We start from the raw sequence: 16,883 nt of genomic DNA, 5'->3' as shown, positions 1-16,883 counted from the left end.
TGACTTCAGATGTAGAGATAGGCAGGAAAGTGAATTTGAGGTAGAAGATCAACCATGGTTTTGTTGAAGGGTGAATGATGAAGCATGTACAGAGGTAGGTGGCTTACTTCTGTTTTTATGCCTTTCTTTCAAAAACTGATTTGTATGCAGAGATTTTCTTCATGTTGTGGGATGTATTTCCTAAAAAAAATGCTTTCTGAGGACAATGGGTTAGATGTATTGGAGGGACATCTGTATTTATAATGTGTGAGCTTAGTAGCTTCATTTCTGATTAAAAGATAAAACTACATTCAAACTCCACTTTTTTAAAAAAAAGGGAAGTTTTTTTCTTGGAGCGAGAGTGAACCTTTTGTGTATTGTCTTGTTCATTCTGAAAGCATGCTTAGAACAATTGTCCTGCCATAGATAATATTCAAAATATAACTCATTGTATGATAGTTGTATTAATTTGAATAACACTGACCAGTTGTTTTTCATTATAGATCTGCTTTGTACTAGTGTGCCTGGGCATTTTGATACCAAGCAAGGAAAATGAGTGAACTGGAACAGTTGCGGCAAGAAGCGGAGCAATTGAGGAATCAAATTAGGGTAAGATTCTACATTAACCATGTGCTCTTGGACTTGCTGATTTGAAATTTCACTAGCAACAATCAAGCACTAATTAACTCTGGTGGCTGCTCAGCTGTGAGCTTGTATATGGAGTACGTTGGAACCATTTGTCCATGGAAATCCTCACAATTGAACATAACCTGATACTTGTGGAACATGCTCATTTAGACTTTAAAGGTTGCTGATCATATGCTGGGAACTCAGCAGGTCACGCTGAAGAAAAGTAGAAATATTGTCACTGGCTGAAAATCACTAATTTAGTTTGAACGAAAATCTATTGACTAGGATTATTACATATTTGCAAATATTCTTGCAATCAAATTAATGTAGCTGGTTTTTTCCAGTTAAGTTCCTCCTTTAGTGGTGTTCCCTGGGATGTTAATGGTCACGTATTTACATTTGAAGTGTTTGGGTTGGCTGTTGGAGGGAGATTTGTACCTGTTGGTAAATCATTTATCTGCAGTGATTATTCAGCCAAGTGTTAATGTTCCCCGGATCCTTATAGAGACTTATGCCAAAATAAATTGCTACATTTTGTAAAGTACTCATCCAGAGTTAACAGTTTTGAAATAAGGCCTAGTACCATAGACCTGTCACATGGGCATTCACTCCAGTCTATATTGTCTCAATCCCCTGTCTGAATTGGGCACAGATTTTTTTCATGAATTTCAATTTTACACTTTTGAAATTTGTGTGTATGGTTGCATAATTAATCATTCAGTATTTAGTCAGTTAATCATTTGTTTATTTGTGGTTTTATTGTCTAAACACTATTCTATCTGGAACCCCATAGATCCATCCTGCTCACTCACCCACCTGTTTCCTGTATACATTTTCTCTTAGTGACGTCATCTGAAAGCAACAATTTCAGGTTTCGTGTGAATGTGACGACAACTAGCTCTAGTTTGCTGTCCATCTTGTGACTCTTCCAGCCAGAGTGCCATAGCCTCAATATCTTCATATTTGGTCTTGAACTCTAGCACCATATTCTCTGTCTCAAAGAGTAGCTCCTCCTAAATTGTCATCAGAAAATGATGCTATTTATTTTGTAGTTAGAATTTTCAAGCCACAATCACTGAATGTCAGTGATCCTTTTTTAAAGCTTCACTTTGAGTACTTTTGCACTTGATGCATTCAAGGTAGTTTTCTGAAACAGCATGCTTCAAGATTAAAAGGATTGCTGGCCGTTCATGGGTACATTGAAATGGAGAGAACTGGACTTTTTAAAAAAAAATCAAGTCTAATAGTTCTCTAACATGTTATCAAATTCAGTGTTCATTTGGGGAAAAAGTTAACAGTTGCTAAGATTTTCAGTTTTTTCTTGTACTAAATTTAATGTGAAGCGATAGACTGAAGATGGGAAACTGGTAAGAACTGTTGGGTAAAACCACATATGAACAGGATTTTCGAAAATTTATTTGGCGGCAATTTAAAAAGCCCAAAGAGAAACAAGCTCCGCTTTACCAAATTAGTTGTGGTCAACTGAAGGTGTGAGGTAAACCTAATAAAGGAGCATACAAAAAAACAAGGATATAATAGATCGAGGGAACGAAGATTTTTTTTACACAGAATAGTTAAAAATGAGGAAATGTTAAAGGTTCCAGAAACAGAACCAAATCTTTGCAAGGATGACATAGAAAACATACTTCCAGTGTTCAAGGAAAGATATTAACCAGGGATAACATGAACCCTTTTAAAAAAAAATGGCTGAAGGTAACATTAACTGTGAAAATGCAGTGGTAAATATAACGATGCAAGTTTTAGCAGAGATACAGATACTTAAATTCAACCAAGGACTATAACTTGTTGAACATGATAGGAACAAGTAATTTAGTGTTGGTGGGGTGGCAAGTACTTAAAGAGTGATAAGATCTAGGACTTAAGTCAGTCTTAAGACTTAAAACTGTATCATGCTTCATTTAATTTGTCACTCAGTTTGACCACAGTATTAATTGTGTGTCCACCCTTAGTTGGTGGACTGTGCTGAAAGCATCAATTCCGTGGCCCTTCCACAAAATGGAGTGTGCCACAGATGGTGACCGAGTCTGGAGTGGCGGAACCCAAGGCTGTGTGCCCAGCACCACTCAGTGCACAACTATCAAAATGTTTATTCGTAGTCTTTGCGTCTGATATTCAGAGACATGAAAACTGTTTAAAGGGATTTAAATAATTTGAAAAATATTAAATAATTAAAATATGGTCAGTTAATTGTGTTAAACCACAGTAAATTAATTACCAAAAAGGTGGTGAAATGAAGAAAATATAAAACCTAATGTGAATTGGCTCCTCGGTGTGATCTAGAACTGCCGATGGACTTGGTGGTGAGTCCAGCAGTTGTGTCGGAGATTGCATTCCCCAGCACGCCTCTGACTTGTGCGTCATGGTGCACGGATGCAGAAGTCAAAGACATACTGAACAATCATTGACATAGGAACTCAATCCGGCCCCATACCAATTGGAAACACCACCTTAAAATCAGAGCCAGACCATTCAGGAAAGAAGTTGGAAAATACTTCATGCAGAGTAGTGTTAAATAATCCAACGTAGCACACAGCTGTTGGCTCTGTGTCCACAACTCTCTGGCTCTGTGAATATTCTTACATTCGAGACGTTTATGTTAGTCAAGGCACATAGTTGAAGTTGGGATGCAGATCGGCCATAATTTCATTGAATGGAAGAACAGACTTAAAGGGCTTAATGGCCTACTCTTGCTTTGACTTGCCTCCTAGTGCCTTTCCAAATGCTTATTGCTTCCTTAGCCAAGTATCACCTTCTTCAGCATTGTTGTATTTTTGTTTCAGACTGCCTTCTGACAAGTTTGTGAATTATAATAATTCCCCTTCATCTGAGGTTCTCATTGAAGATGAATAAGAACAACAAAGGCATGTGACTGATTTGTTGGGTGCTCCTCCTTGCCTACAGCTCAGTGTCAGAGTAGCTTCCATCATTCAAGTGCTGCAAAGGGAGGCGGGAATGTCCCCTCCAGCAGTGCTCATGGTTGCTCCTCTCCAGCTTAGAAAATGTGACGGATTTATAACAAAAAAGGCATTTAGAAACTACGGACCTTGCCATACAAATCCTGCCATAGTGTTTTGACATTTGTTCTGAATGTAGCAATAGGAGATAAGAATGCCAAAGTGATGATGGAGGGAGAGGCACCAGAAGATACACTAATTTTCGACCACTGTCTGTGCCAATTGAACTTGTGATATTGCAGATCAAAAAAATGTTAATGGGATTACATAACAATAAAAATTAGTATAATAGCAGTGCAAATAGGATCTTGAGCAGCAGTGTTGCTTGTTATTTGTAATGTAGCAAATAATTGTTTGTTTTTCATTACAGGATGCAAGGAAAGCTTGTGGTGATTCTACCCTAGCCCAGGTAAACACCTTTGATCAGAAATGGACAAGTAGTTTGCTTTGCCTTTTTGCTTTGTTGTTTTCATTGAAACATAGCTAACTAAATGTTATTTCCAGATCACAGCTGGTCTAGATTCAGTGGGTCGAATCCAAATGCGCACAAGGCGTACACTGAGGGGGCATTTGGCTAAAATATATGCCATGCACTGGGGATCAGACTCCAGGTTAGTACATAACTGTTAAAGCTCTTAACTTGTATGATCAGTTAGCACAGTAACTAACAAATTATAGCTCACATGTTGATCATGCATTTTAAGATTTTTATATTGAATCAATTACATTGTTAATTGTATAAGATTAGCAATGCGTAGTCTGCATTCAGATGGATATTATTCAGCTCGAATGGCATTCCTTTTATTTATTTCCAGTGGCCATTATCTGGAGCTCTTTGTTTATGTGCTTTATAAACGTGCACGTGCCCAAGCTAGTCCATTAAGTCTTGGTTATAATATTCAAGGACTTGGTTATAATATTCAAGGAAACAGCCCATTTATTCATATTGTCCGGTGTCTGAAATTGCTTTACAGAAGCCAATGAAAATTTTGCTATGGTGGACCTTTTGTAATATGCTAACTACAATTTAAATTGTGGTTGTATCATGGGCTTAATGTTGGTCAGAGCTAATTAACTTGTTTTGTGCATGGCTGAAACCAACCTTTTCTTTATAGTGCACATCCTGAAATATTGTGATGGGATTAAAGTTACAGACTGAGGCACAGTTTTGAGACTATTCTTTAATCCAGGTAGATTTTAATTGATAGAAGTAATCTCATTTCCAGCTGTGTTGTATACTATCAGTTGCATGGAAATTTTTGTTTTAGAAAAAGAAAATGTTTAAATTGGAGGGGAAATGGGAAGAATGAGAATTTAGTGCACGGTAATTCCAGTGGATTTCAATTACCACAGAAGAAGACTGTTATACCCACTCTGTGCCAGTTCTCAGTAAAGGTTATCTACTTGTGCTGTTTCCCTAGCTCACCAGCACCTCTACTTCCTCAGGAGGCCAAAGAAATTTGGCATTTCCCCTTTGACACTCACCAACTTTTACTGATGCAAACAGAAAGCATCCTATCTGGATGCATCATGGCTTGGTATGGGAACTGCTCTGCCTGGGACCACAAGAAACTGCAGAGACTTGTGGACACAGCCCAGCACGTCACGGAAACTATCCTCCCCTCCATGGACTACGTCTGTACCTCTCGCTGCCTTGGTGAAGCAGCCAGCATAATCAAAGACCCCACCCACCCTGGACATTTTCCCTTCTCCCATCAGGCAGAAGATACAGGAGCCTGATGGCACATACCACCAGGTTCAAGGACAGCTTCTATCCTGCTGTTATAAGACTATTGAACAGTTCCCTTAAACGATGAGATGGACTCTTGACCTTACAATGTACCTTGTTATGACCTTGCACCTTATTGTCTACCTGCACTGCACTTCCTCTGTCGCTGTGACCCTTTATTCTGTTATTGGTTTTACCCTGTACTACCTCAATGTACTGTGTAATGAATTGATCTGTACAAACGGTATGCAAGACAAGTTTTTCACTGTACCTCAGTACAAGTGACAATAACATACCAGTACTTTTCCCCATACTAGTTATTACTTTGACCTTTATTCCAATTTAAAAAAAAGTTTTGAGGATTCTGTTTCCATCCTTAACTGTTTCTGGTACTTCCTGGAAGTAGAATATACTTCCTAACAATGCTATTTATTTAAAAATAAATAACACTATCCTGTTGGTAAACTTTACACCCTTTCATTTCTAGCCCTCTGACTAATGAGCTGCTTTCTGAATTTATCTTGTGTAAACCCTTCCGTTTTGGAGGACTGTCAAAATTCATTCTGATCAAGCAAGAAAAAAAATACAGTTTCACTCACTCACCTAGAGCCACACTACCATACTTTTTGTCTAAGTGGATCTTCTCCACCCTTGCCCTTGACTTTAAATATATTTTTATATTTGCAGACTTTTAGTCAGTGCATCTCAAGATGGAAAACTAATCATCTGGGACAGTTATACAACTAATAAAGTAAGAATGAGAAAGGTTTAATTGTTTCAAAGTGTTACACCTTTTAGATCATGATTAAGGTGAGCTCTGTAACCACATTTATTTTTCTGTCTTTCCTATAGATGCATGCTATCCCTTTGCGATCATCCTGGGTTATGACATGTGCTTATGCTCCATCTGGAAATTATGTTGCCTGTGGTGGACTAGACAACATCTGTTCAATTTATAGCTTGAAGACTAGAGAGGGTAATGTTCGAGTAAGCAGGGAACTGCCGGGGCACACAGGTAATACTGGTGATCACAAATGTTAATCTGTGCTTCCCCTGTGGCTCTGCTGGTTAACGTGGTCTGCAGATGAACCACATTAATCAACTTTCACATTGCAGAGGAAGTGATAAAGTATTAAAACTTATCTTAATTCTGCCCCATGCAAGGTGGAACAATGTTGGTCAGTGTTCCTCCTGTTGCTCTTTATCCAATGATTTCATCTGTAAACTTTTGAGTAAGGATAGGGTTGCAACAGAAGATAAGCAGGTAACCAATACAGGACTGTCATATAAGAAGTCTGTCTTACAAAAGACTTTGGATGATACTCCTGTGAAATTAACCAAACCACAAGTTGATGCTTTCAAAAAGGGAACAAAAAATGGTCATCTGATAAATTACCAACTTGTATTTTCGCAAGCTGCATGCAATTTTGCGTAACGTGGTGAAATAATACTAATAAAAAATGCATGTCCTGCTGTGCCTCATCTACTCCCTTATCATGATCATTAGCAGTAGTCTTCAGCAATGCATTGTGAAGCAGCAGAGGGTAATTGGACATCAGGATGCATTTAATAAGTAGGAAAAATAATCCTCTTATGGGACATTGCCAACTATGCCAAGCAGATTTTCTTGTCGGAACAACAGAAATGAAGACTTGACTCTGACTAAACCAATTAATGTGATTAATCCTTGGTTGACATAATGGTTAACATTTTAAGTTTAGATGACATGTTCTGTTCTAATTTTGAATTCAATAAAGATGACTGATATCAGTGGTAATAGTTGTAAGAAACAAAGTATTTTATGGAAAGAATCAAGTAAGTTTTGTGTGACATTCTTCTAAATCAAATGTTGGATTTAATTTGAAGACCTTATTTTGAGATGACCATAAATTTATGTTAATTGATGAGCATTAACTTTTCTTTTTAACAAAACAGGTTACTTATCATGTTGTCGTTTTCTGGATGACAACCAGATTGTTACAAGTTCAGGAGACACAAGTTGGTAAGTCCATTTAATGATAGATTCCTGCAACACTGAAGCCACTCTTGGGAAGAGCCTGTTATTGTAACTCAGCAATCTTGGTCCTTCTGATGAAGAGGAGCAAATTAGGATGTGGGGGCTGCAAATAATATGATTTAATTTGAGGTACTGATTAGAAAATGGATTGGAATCTGTGGTAATGGCATGGTTTTGATGGGGGGGTATGGAGGTAAAGCATGGTTGGAAATGGATTGATTGTGGAGATGAAGGTGGGTTTTCTGAGGAAGATGTGTAATGAGTGAAGATTTGAAGGGAAAACAGTGGATGGGCCAGGAAAGGAAATATATAGGAAATGGGGTGGAGAAAACAGAACATGGACAAGCTGAGTTCAGGGCATGTGAGGAGATGGAGAAATTAAAAGATGCCATTGTAGAGCTAGGCAGCTGGTACTTCAATCCCAAGTTCCTAGATCTCTGTAGGATCAGCCTGAAAAAATACACAATTTTCTTCCTCATTTCTGCCCACTAGTCAGACTATTTGACAGGGACATGTGTATTTGTATAAAAATATTTCTCTCATGAATATATAGTAACTTTTGCATTTTTGAAAGTCTTGGTTGTTTTGCATTTGTAGTGCTTTATGGGATATTGAAACAGGCCATCAAACCACAACGTTTACAGGACATACTGGGGATGTCATGAGTCTCACATTAAGTCCTGACATGAAGATTTTTGTTTCTGGTGCTTGTGATGCTTCTGCCAAACTCTGGGATATTCGAGATGGAATGTGTCGACAGTCATTCACAGGGCATGTATCTGATATTAATGCAGTTTGCGTAAGTATACTCCGTCATTTCATTAAGATAATGAAGAGTAGTTTCCACAGGCTCTGATACATGACAACTTTTATGCCAATTATTTAATTGCAGAAAAATGATTTTTTAACATTTTAAATTGTGAAGTTGGATCTAAGCACATTTCCTTTTGCTGTGTTGTAATTTTGTGAGTTTTAAATCCAAACCAAATTGTGCAATCTCTGAATTACATATTTTCATAATGATTTTCATTAGTATTAAGAAACCATGATCTGACTGCTTAGTTTTGTAATCATCTCATTTAATATGGTTATAATTTGTTCATGTATAAATAATAGTATTCTTATTTCCATTTTCAGTTTTTCCCCAATGGAAATGCATTTGCCACTGGGTCAGATGATGCTACCTGCAGGCTGTTTGATCTCCGAGCCGATCAGGAGCTGATGATGTACTCGCATGATAACATCATCTGTGGGATTACGTCAGTTGCATTTTCCAAAAGTGGACGCCTCCTGCTTGCAGGCTATGATGACTTTAATTGCAATGTTTGGGACTCTTTAAAGGGAGATCGTGCAGGTCAGGAAAACTGTTCTTGACCACTTTCTTTAAAACAATTTTGGATGCAAGCTAAGGCGTAAACAAGATTTTAAGCACAAAAACAAAAATGATCTAAAAGCTGTTTTGGATATTTATGTTGTAGGAGCTATAAGTATTATGGCTTTTAATGTGGGTCAAGGATGGGTGGTTTAGAAGATGTTTTGACTATTAAGTTTTGCAGAGCAGCTTTCCCATCTTGTTTAAAGTTTGCCTTAATGCTTTCAATGATCTGTTCTGGTTATTCAGGCTGAACTAGGCTTGTTATTAAATGAATCATTTTCTTAAGCAGTCCATGCACCTCTCATGATCAGGAGTTTATCTTTGACCGATAGTATGTTAAAGGAAATAAAATGCAAAGTGCTGTAAATATTCAACTTGGGCAGCATCAGTAGAAAAACAATTAACATTTCAAGACTGAACTCTACCCCTGTAGATACTGACCAACTTGAATTTGCAACATCGTGCATTTCTACAATTGAATGGCACTTCAATGAATACTTTGGTGAGAAAAGGCAATTAAATCTAAGCAGACTAAATAAATAGTAATGTTTACATGGACTTACTCATTTGACACAAGCAACTGAAAGTTTAGTTTATGTTGGACTGTCCCAAAAGCCAAACTGGGGAATTGCTTGGGTGCAGCACACCAAAATTGCTTGTGTTATTCCCATCAGCCTTTTTTTTAATGTTCCCATCAATCTCCTGGTTTGTTTTCTTGGTGACTTGTCAGTTTTTGAATCCTCCATAGCAAACGGCATTAATTGTTGTGCGTAGCCCTGATTGCTGATGCTGCTGAAATCTTCCTTAGGAGGACATTTAATTATGTGTAGTGTAAGTCGATGGAGGAAACAATGTTGTGTTTTATCATTTTCTATTTTGCTTTAAGTGGGGTTTGTTGACCGATACCCTAAGAGCTTTACAAAAGCATAAGTTTGATACCTTTTTATTATTTTAAGTTCTATGCAATTTCCTTTTATTCACTTGTCATTTTACTGTAAGTATCTAGTTACTTCAACACAATGTTGCTTTGTTTTTAGGTGCATTTAATCATCTATCATCCTTGTACTGACTGACTTGTATTGGCTCCTGAAATAAAAGCAGAAAATACAATTTATCCCTTGGCAACCTGGGCCTCGCCCTATCAAAGATATTATCATTGTCCTGCTATTCACTACCCCAACCTCCCTGTGATTTTTAAAGCTAACTTGTTTTCTCTCTACCCCAGTTCCAACAAAGGGTCTTTGAACTGAATCATGAATTCTGTTTCTCTTTTTTCATAGATGTTGCCTGACCTGCTAATTATTGTTTTTGGCTTGTTTGGATTTCCAACACATGTAGTTGTTTTGATTTTCATGTATTGGCTCCTGACCTGACTGCAGCTTGATGTTAAAATTCTCCACCCTGCTTTCCATTTGTTTCATGACCTTGCCATTTTCTACCTCTTACCTTCTCTACTCTGCTGTCTTCCATTACCAACCCTTTCACTTCCCTGAACCTTCTTCCACCCTTCCAGTGGCAGCAGCTTTGCCTTTGGCTAGAATTCATTTTGTAAATTCATGTCTCTTTTAAATATTCCTCTGCTTACCTCTGTATCTTCTAATAATGTAAAGCTACAGTTGTCAAATTTTCCAGTTAAAATTGCTCTGGCCATCTAATTTAAATAATTAGTGTTCTTTTCATCCATCTTCCAGGAGTACTTGCTGGACATGACAATCGTGTCAGCTGTTTAGGCATCACTGATGATGGAATGGCTGTAGCAACAGGATCTTGGGACAGTTTTCTGAAAATCTGGAATTGAGGTAGTTGCCTGTTTATTTGGACTACCTATGCTGCAACCAACAGCTTTAAAATAACATTCTTTTTATCAAGTATTTGCAAGTGACGTTTTTCTATCACTGAATACAATTGTATAACACAAGGCTTATGTAAAGTAGGCAAATCTAAAGAAGAGGAAAAAAACCTGACAGCTGCTAACTTTGAGGCTGGCACATTATCACGGTGACTAGGAAAATATTTCAAACTAACCATTGTTTAGTTTTAACGTCTGCATTGTTTGGAGGTTCTTGTTTGCTCATCTGCTAATCTGTATTTTGTACAGAATGTACACATTACAGCAGCTAATCATGTAACGTGTATGTGTAAAGAAAAGTCACATTTTTAAAGCTAATTTTCTAACCTGTATTTATCAAATTACACTGAATTTAGTGATAAACCAATTGCTGTTGAGATTTTCCTCTTGTGAATTAACTTATTGTGAAAGATTTAACTTTGGTCATGTGCAAACGTGCTTGTTTCTTGCAGCAGTTTTTAATTATACAGAACATTCCGTCTATATTTTGATTTATTTATGCATTTGCAATAAGCACTGCTTAATATGCCTGCTGTACAGAAACAGGATCTATCATGACAAACTAAATGTTGTTGCACATTTATAAGAAAATGCATGTATGTCAGCCCTTCATCATTGCAGCAACACCCACTAAGTGATTTATACCTAGAACAGGTAGCACATTCTCTGTTTCTCTGTACCTGAGTCTGTCCTCTCCGTCAACCCCCTCACCATTCACTATTTCCTTCATCTCTGATAGGGGTGTCATTTCATGGACTAACACCACTCCAGTCAGTATATTGCTCAAGGCTTTTGTCTGCACCTACCTGGACAATGATCGGCTGTATAACTGTGCATATCACAGTTGAGCCTAATGACCTCAACTAGCATCATCTTGTGCACTTTCTAATAAATACTTGACTAGGACAGGATTTACTGGGTTTATTGTATTCTCCTCTTATGCATGCGCACATGCCTGCCATTCAAAAGTCAGTTAAAACACACAATGAGTGACTGAAGCTGGTGCCTTCCTAATTCATCTGACTTGGTGTCATACAGTGCATTTAGCTGCTGGACCATTGGAGTTTTGCTTGAAATTAACATTCATGATAAGTGGGAGAAATCATTTTTTTTCATTCAGTGAATATGTGCACTATTTTAACCTGAAATTCAATTTACACTATGTAAACCTAAATGGCCTTTATCTAAAGTGCTTATTACTGCAATGTGGATTTTAAAAAAAAAGTAGCATTTCTTAAGATGGAAAAATAACCAAATCATTTAGCATTAGTAACTATGAAACTTGTTATACAGTATAAAATGTATAGTTTACATGGTGATTATTGAAATTTAGTTTAGATTTTGTTGTTCTTACTTGGGTTGCACAAATCATGTTGATTTTAATGTGGCTTTAGAATGTTATGACTAATCTCTCCAGTGTTGTAAACTACTCTTTGGTGTAATATATACCCTTTAAACCATGTGAATCCAGTGTTTACATTGCCAATAACAGGTTTGTAGAACTCAATTTAACAGCAAAGTCAGAGTTTTAACTTATCAATACAAGCAACTTTGTTATGATGGTTAGCTTCCCCCCCCCCCCCCCCCCCCCCCCAGAACAGCAGCTTTGGTGGAAAAATAGTAAGTGTGCTTTTCCTTAAAACAAGAACATGCATAGATCAGTACTTTACAGTTCCTTAAAGTCAGGCCAGTATGTTTTGTGCAGATTTTAAAATTTTCATTTCCTCTGGAGCAATCTAAGATTTTTGAGTTGAATCTGATAAAAAATCAAATCTGATAAATGTATACATGTGTATTCACCTCTTTCCAAGTAATAGCATGAAATCTGGTCTTCAAAGGGTGGCACTAATCAATTTATATAGAATGGTTTAAACTTCTGTACTTCACATTGTGCCAATAATTAGCTTTGAGTGTTGAACTTGTTTTTTTTGTTACATAGATTTTCAAAACCTTTTAACTTGTTTATATTAATTGTAATCAGCCATTCTTTGAAATAAACAATTGTCATTCAATCCTATTCCAATTGTCCACTCAGAATCAATGTCAGTGAATTAATTAGCCAATACTATGCCTTTTGATTTTGCAATCTGCTCAACAAAAAATTTTCATTGAAGATTGCTTGGCTTAACCTGTCTGGGGTGTGCTGTTGCCTTGCACAGGATTTTCTCATTCCCTACATAGAATTTTAAATATAGAGGCTGACTTGGTTCACAATGTAGTTAAATTTGGATCAGACTAAGCTAATATTGGAAATGTTGAAAAATATAGGTATTGCCCATTAGGATATCCACCTTGGAAGGTGAAGCATGCACTTACTACTACAATGCCATGCAATGCATAGAGCTCAAATTATCCCCTCAAATGCATTGCTTCTATGACAGGGTAGCCTGAAGAATGAGGATAAAATGAGCTTCTCATAATTTGTTGGACTCAAACCAGTAAAAGGCTTGAACCTTTGAGTGGGGATATTTATACTGTAAAATATGGAGAATATAAATGCAGTTGTGTAATTTGCTGTCATGTTTAGTTTTAGTATTAGAATCAGTCTAAAGTGCAAAACCAATTTTTCCAGCCTGTACAAAGAGAGCTTTACATAATTAATGTTCCTTGAATTTCTGGTTACAGCATTAACACCAATTTTGTAATACTGTATTGTCTTTAGATTTTGTATTAATAATTTTATTCTGCAGCCAATAAAACCAGCAATTTGTGCCATGTTTTCTTCTATTGTGCTATTATATAAAATATGAACAGATCTTCACTAGCTGTATCTTTGTTTAGTGTTTCCACATCAATATTTCCTTTTTGTATATGTACAGTGGCTTTGTGAAACTAATGTTGCGATTAAATTGATTGTAACCAATAAAAAATGCTTTTAACCAAGGTTGTGTAAAAGTTTCCATTTTCCAGATGTCTTAAAGCATGGACCATGAAAATTATTTAAATCAGTTTATAAATTGAGGTTTCTACCTTTTAACTCATTCTCTTGTGCATCTTGTTGAACTGAGTGAAATTACAAGACTATAAATTCCTGGAAGAAAGTGGTGAGGGAGAAAGGAATGGAAAATGTCTTTAGTCAAGAAAGCCAGCTACTTTTGTGATACCACAGTGGCTGAAAATGTATCACTAGTAAACAGTCTTGCATTATGATTTCAAAACCAGCTTGAATAGCTTACTCCAGAAAGCCATGATGGAGAAGTGTATCCTTGACTTTTCTTTTAACATGGTTCTCCTGAAGTTGGTGCTTGACTGTCCCTGCTAATTAGAGATAGTTAACAGTATAGTGATTGCCTTAGCCTGACAGTGTTCCAACTTTACTGTTAATTTTGGAATTACAACAAGTGTAAAGAGAACAATTTGGCACAGCATTTTAGTTGGAACTTGCACTGATAAAGGATTCCAGATCCTGTGTACAAAGCCTAAAGATATACCAATGTCACTATAGTTCAACAAAGAAATAACTTTAGACTTGGTATTACTTTGTATCTTTCAGCATTTTTGCTTAAATTGAATTAGTGCTTACACAAAAGCTTAGTTATCTCCCTTTGTACTAAGATATTCTTCTGCAATATCTTTCATGCCAGATTATTTAAATTATGTATAGTATACTGACCTTCAACTAAAGGAATGTTTTTGATTCTTCCAAGTGGTGTCATTGAACCTATGCATTGGGAGCAGGCCACTTGGCCCCTCGAGCTTGTTTTGCTGTTCAATAGGTTAACTTCAACTCTACATTCCTGCCCACCCCTGCTATCTTTTCATTCCCTTTCCCTAAGAATTCTGATCTCCATCTCCCATGCTAATTGTTTGACCTAATAAACACAATGACGTAGTTTTGGAACTGTTTAGAAGTGAGCTGAATTGTTTATGTTCCTCCTTTCCAAAAGATTGAGAGAAAATGCAAGAACCTAGAATACAAATGTACTAAGGCAGTACAAATGAACATTTCATGCAGCATGTCCTTGATATAAAACTGATATACTAAAGCAACATTGGTCAAATAATTTATTATAAATTGTACAACTGTTCCAAGTATACATGCTCAGAGGATGCAAATGTGGTCTGTTGTCCACATCTAGCAAAAGGAAATATATACAAGTCATTTAACAGTAAGAACCAGTGTACAAAACTTATTCAAAACACTTAATAAATCTGGTTTAATATGAAACAATCCAAGCATATAAAACCTAATGATTAACCAGTTGTAAAATTCTCCAATTTATTTTACATCCAAAATACATACGATCAAGTAATTCAAAGGATCATCTTGACTTTGTAGCCAAAATATTATTCCTGTGCTATTTAAACTGCATCTATCCTATTCATTACTGCTTCTTTAACTGATTGCTGCAGTAACATGTGGTTAGTGACTAGATGATTGATTGGGTGATGCTCCATTCACAATCTTTGCTTGCTTTAGGTTTGTTCGTTTATGGATGTCAGCATTTCCCACTGGAACAATTTAATAGAAGTCCATCTTACTAATAATTAAAAGGGTATAATTAACATGAAAATATACCCATGGGAATTAAGTCTGGGAATTTGTTTTCCCATGGATTAGAACATGAAAATGGGTTTAATTTTTTGATCAGCAAGCACAAACAGTAAATGCACATACAGCTCAACCATAAAATGAGGATTTTATAATCTGATACTACAGTACATTTTTAATGCCCTTGCATTGGTTTAAGAGCCATTTTTCTTACCAATGAAATGATTGCTTGATCAAACTGAATCTGACGTTGAATATTGCTGCTTTCTCAAAAATACATGCATCATAACATGGATAACCCCATTTAGTAATAACTAATTTTGAAGATATCTCAATTTAGTTTGTTTTTTGTTTAGAAAGATAGATTTTAAGGGCTACTAAACAGGATCCTTAGTCATTACTGTATATAAAGGGACTGGAAGTTTGTATTTTTCACATAGTACTATGGCAACATTGGTGACATTTGCCATCCTTGAGGTTACTGAACAAACAAAGATACTAATAAAAGTCAGCAATCTTTCAGCAGCTTGGCTGCAAGTACTGCTTCGTAAATATGTCCAATTCATTTTCCAGCCACGTTGCCTTGTTTCTGCAAGAAAAAATTGTTTTGAAAATATATTTAAGTTCACAAAAGCTGCTTAAAAAACAACTTACCTGAGTTTTTCTAGAACACTGGTAAATTAACCAAGTACATTTTTTTTGCTCAATTATATCCTCTAAACAGCAGTAGACTGCCCGACAGTGTTTTCCAATTTACAAGATCTAGCTTGATGCAATAGCAAGAGTTAAATTTAAACATTAAATGCATTTTCAAATTAAAAGATACAAATTAGGTGATACTAATCATATTTTGGATAAGCATTTTCTTTACTAATCCAAATGTACTAACTTTGTATACAATTATGGCAAATAGAAATGGGCATATGTTGGCAAGGAAATGAGATAAGTGAAGTTTGATAATTACTTAGCTAGCCACTTAAATGCACATAATAATTCACTCTTGGAAATATATAATGGTATTGGTTTTAAGATTAGGTAGTACTGAATTTGGTCTTCTATTTTCCATGCTGTATACTTTCAAGGACCTGTTCCACACAGCTAGATCATTTTGTAATACAAGCCCTATACATCAACTTCTTGCACCCTATTCCCTATATCTAATGAAACCGTTCTGAAGGATCCATAATTTGAAAAGAAATACTACAAAATGGGAATTGTATTTATATTCAGTAAGGATCCTGCATACAACATAGGAACATACCAAAGGACCCATCCACTTCTGAATCAGAGTCAGAAATCCAAATCCAGGATGACTCAACTAAAACCAAAGACTTGCAATTTAATAATTCTGAATTAAACTAGAACCCAACCAATCACCTTCTCATGCAAGAAATTTAAATTCACAGGTTAGAAGAGAGATTCAGCAAATTATGAGGAAAACCTACGTGAAAATTTATGATGTCATTTGACCCATTGTGTGTGCCTGTTGGAGAAGAGTTCCTGCCCTAATAACACTTTCAGCACTGGATCTGGTGCTGCAGGTCATGGATCTTCAAATACACGTTCAAGTTTTGTTTAACTACAGTCAGGATTTCTGCCCCCATCACCCTCTAGGTGAAAAAAAATGTTTTCATTTTCCTTCTAATCTTTTTACCAATCTGTGCCCTTGGTTTCTGACCCTCTGCAAAGGAAAACAAGTTCTTCCTATTTTAGGTAAGTCCCTCACAATTTTATATACCTCAAGTCTTCTTAGCCTCATTGATTCCAAAGAAAACAAGTCAAGCTTGTTCAATCTTTCCTGACAACATCTTTGCAAATCTTCACCGACTCGTAATAC

At 36.3% G+C, this 16,883-nt stretch overlaps 2 protein-coding genes across 10 annotated transcripts in view; one reads left to right on the top strand and one right to left on the bottom strand.

Annotated features, from left to right (window-relative positions):
- Nucleotides 1-13,437, top strand: part of LOC127571413 (guanine nucleotide-binding protein subunit beta-4) — a 35,038-nt gene extending 21,601 nt beyond the window's left edge. For all 4 annotated transcript variants that reach the window (XM_052017741.1, XM_052017743.1, XM_052017742.1 and 1 more), the window contains 9 exons: nt 483-588; nt 3,955-3,993; nt 4,089-4,195; nt 6,001-6,064; nt 6,166-6,328; nt 7,249-7,315; nt 7,928-8,129; nt 8,468-8,684; nt 10,397-13,437. In XM_052017741.1, the coding sequence (XP_051873701.1) occupies nt 532-588; nt 3,955-3,993; nt 4,089-4,195; nt 6,001-6,064; nt 6,166-6,328; nt 7,249-7,315; nt 7,928-8,129; nt 8,468-8,684; nt 10,397-10,503 (1,023 nt within the window). In that variant the 5' untranslated portion in view covers nt 483-531 and the 3' untranslated portion in view covers nt 10,504-13,437. The remainder of the gene's footprint in view (nt 1-482; nt 589-3,954; nt 3,994-4,088; nt 4,196-6,000; nt 6,065-6,165; nt 6,329-7,248; nt 7,316-7,927; nt 8,130-8,467; nt 8,685-10,396) is intronic.
- A 1,105-nt stretch (nt 13,438-14,542) lies between these two features.
- LOC127571219 (mitofusin-1-like) overlaps nt 14,543-16,883 on the bottom strand; it is a 68,810-nt gene continuing 66,469 nt past the window's right edge. For all 6 annotated transcript variants that reach the window (XM_052017400.1, XM_052017398.1, XM_052017401.1 and 3 more), the window contains one exon: nt 14,543-15,635. In XM_052017400.1, coding sequence (XP_051873360.1) covers nt 15,566-15,635 — 70 coding nt within the window. In that variant the 3' untranslated portion in view covers nt 14,543-15,565. The remainder of the gene's footprint in view (nt 15,636-16,883) is intronic.

The sequence above is a fragment of the Pristis pectinata genome, chromosome 6, assembly GCF_009764475.1.
Source record: "Pristis pectinata isolate sPriPec2 chromosome 6, sPriPec2.1.pri, whole genome shotgun sequence".
NCBI lineage: Eukaryota > Metazoa > Chordata > Chondrichthyes > Rhinopristiformes > Pristidae > Pristis > Pristis pectinata.
This window is presented reverse-complemented; position numbering and strand designations above follow the sequence as displayed.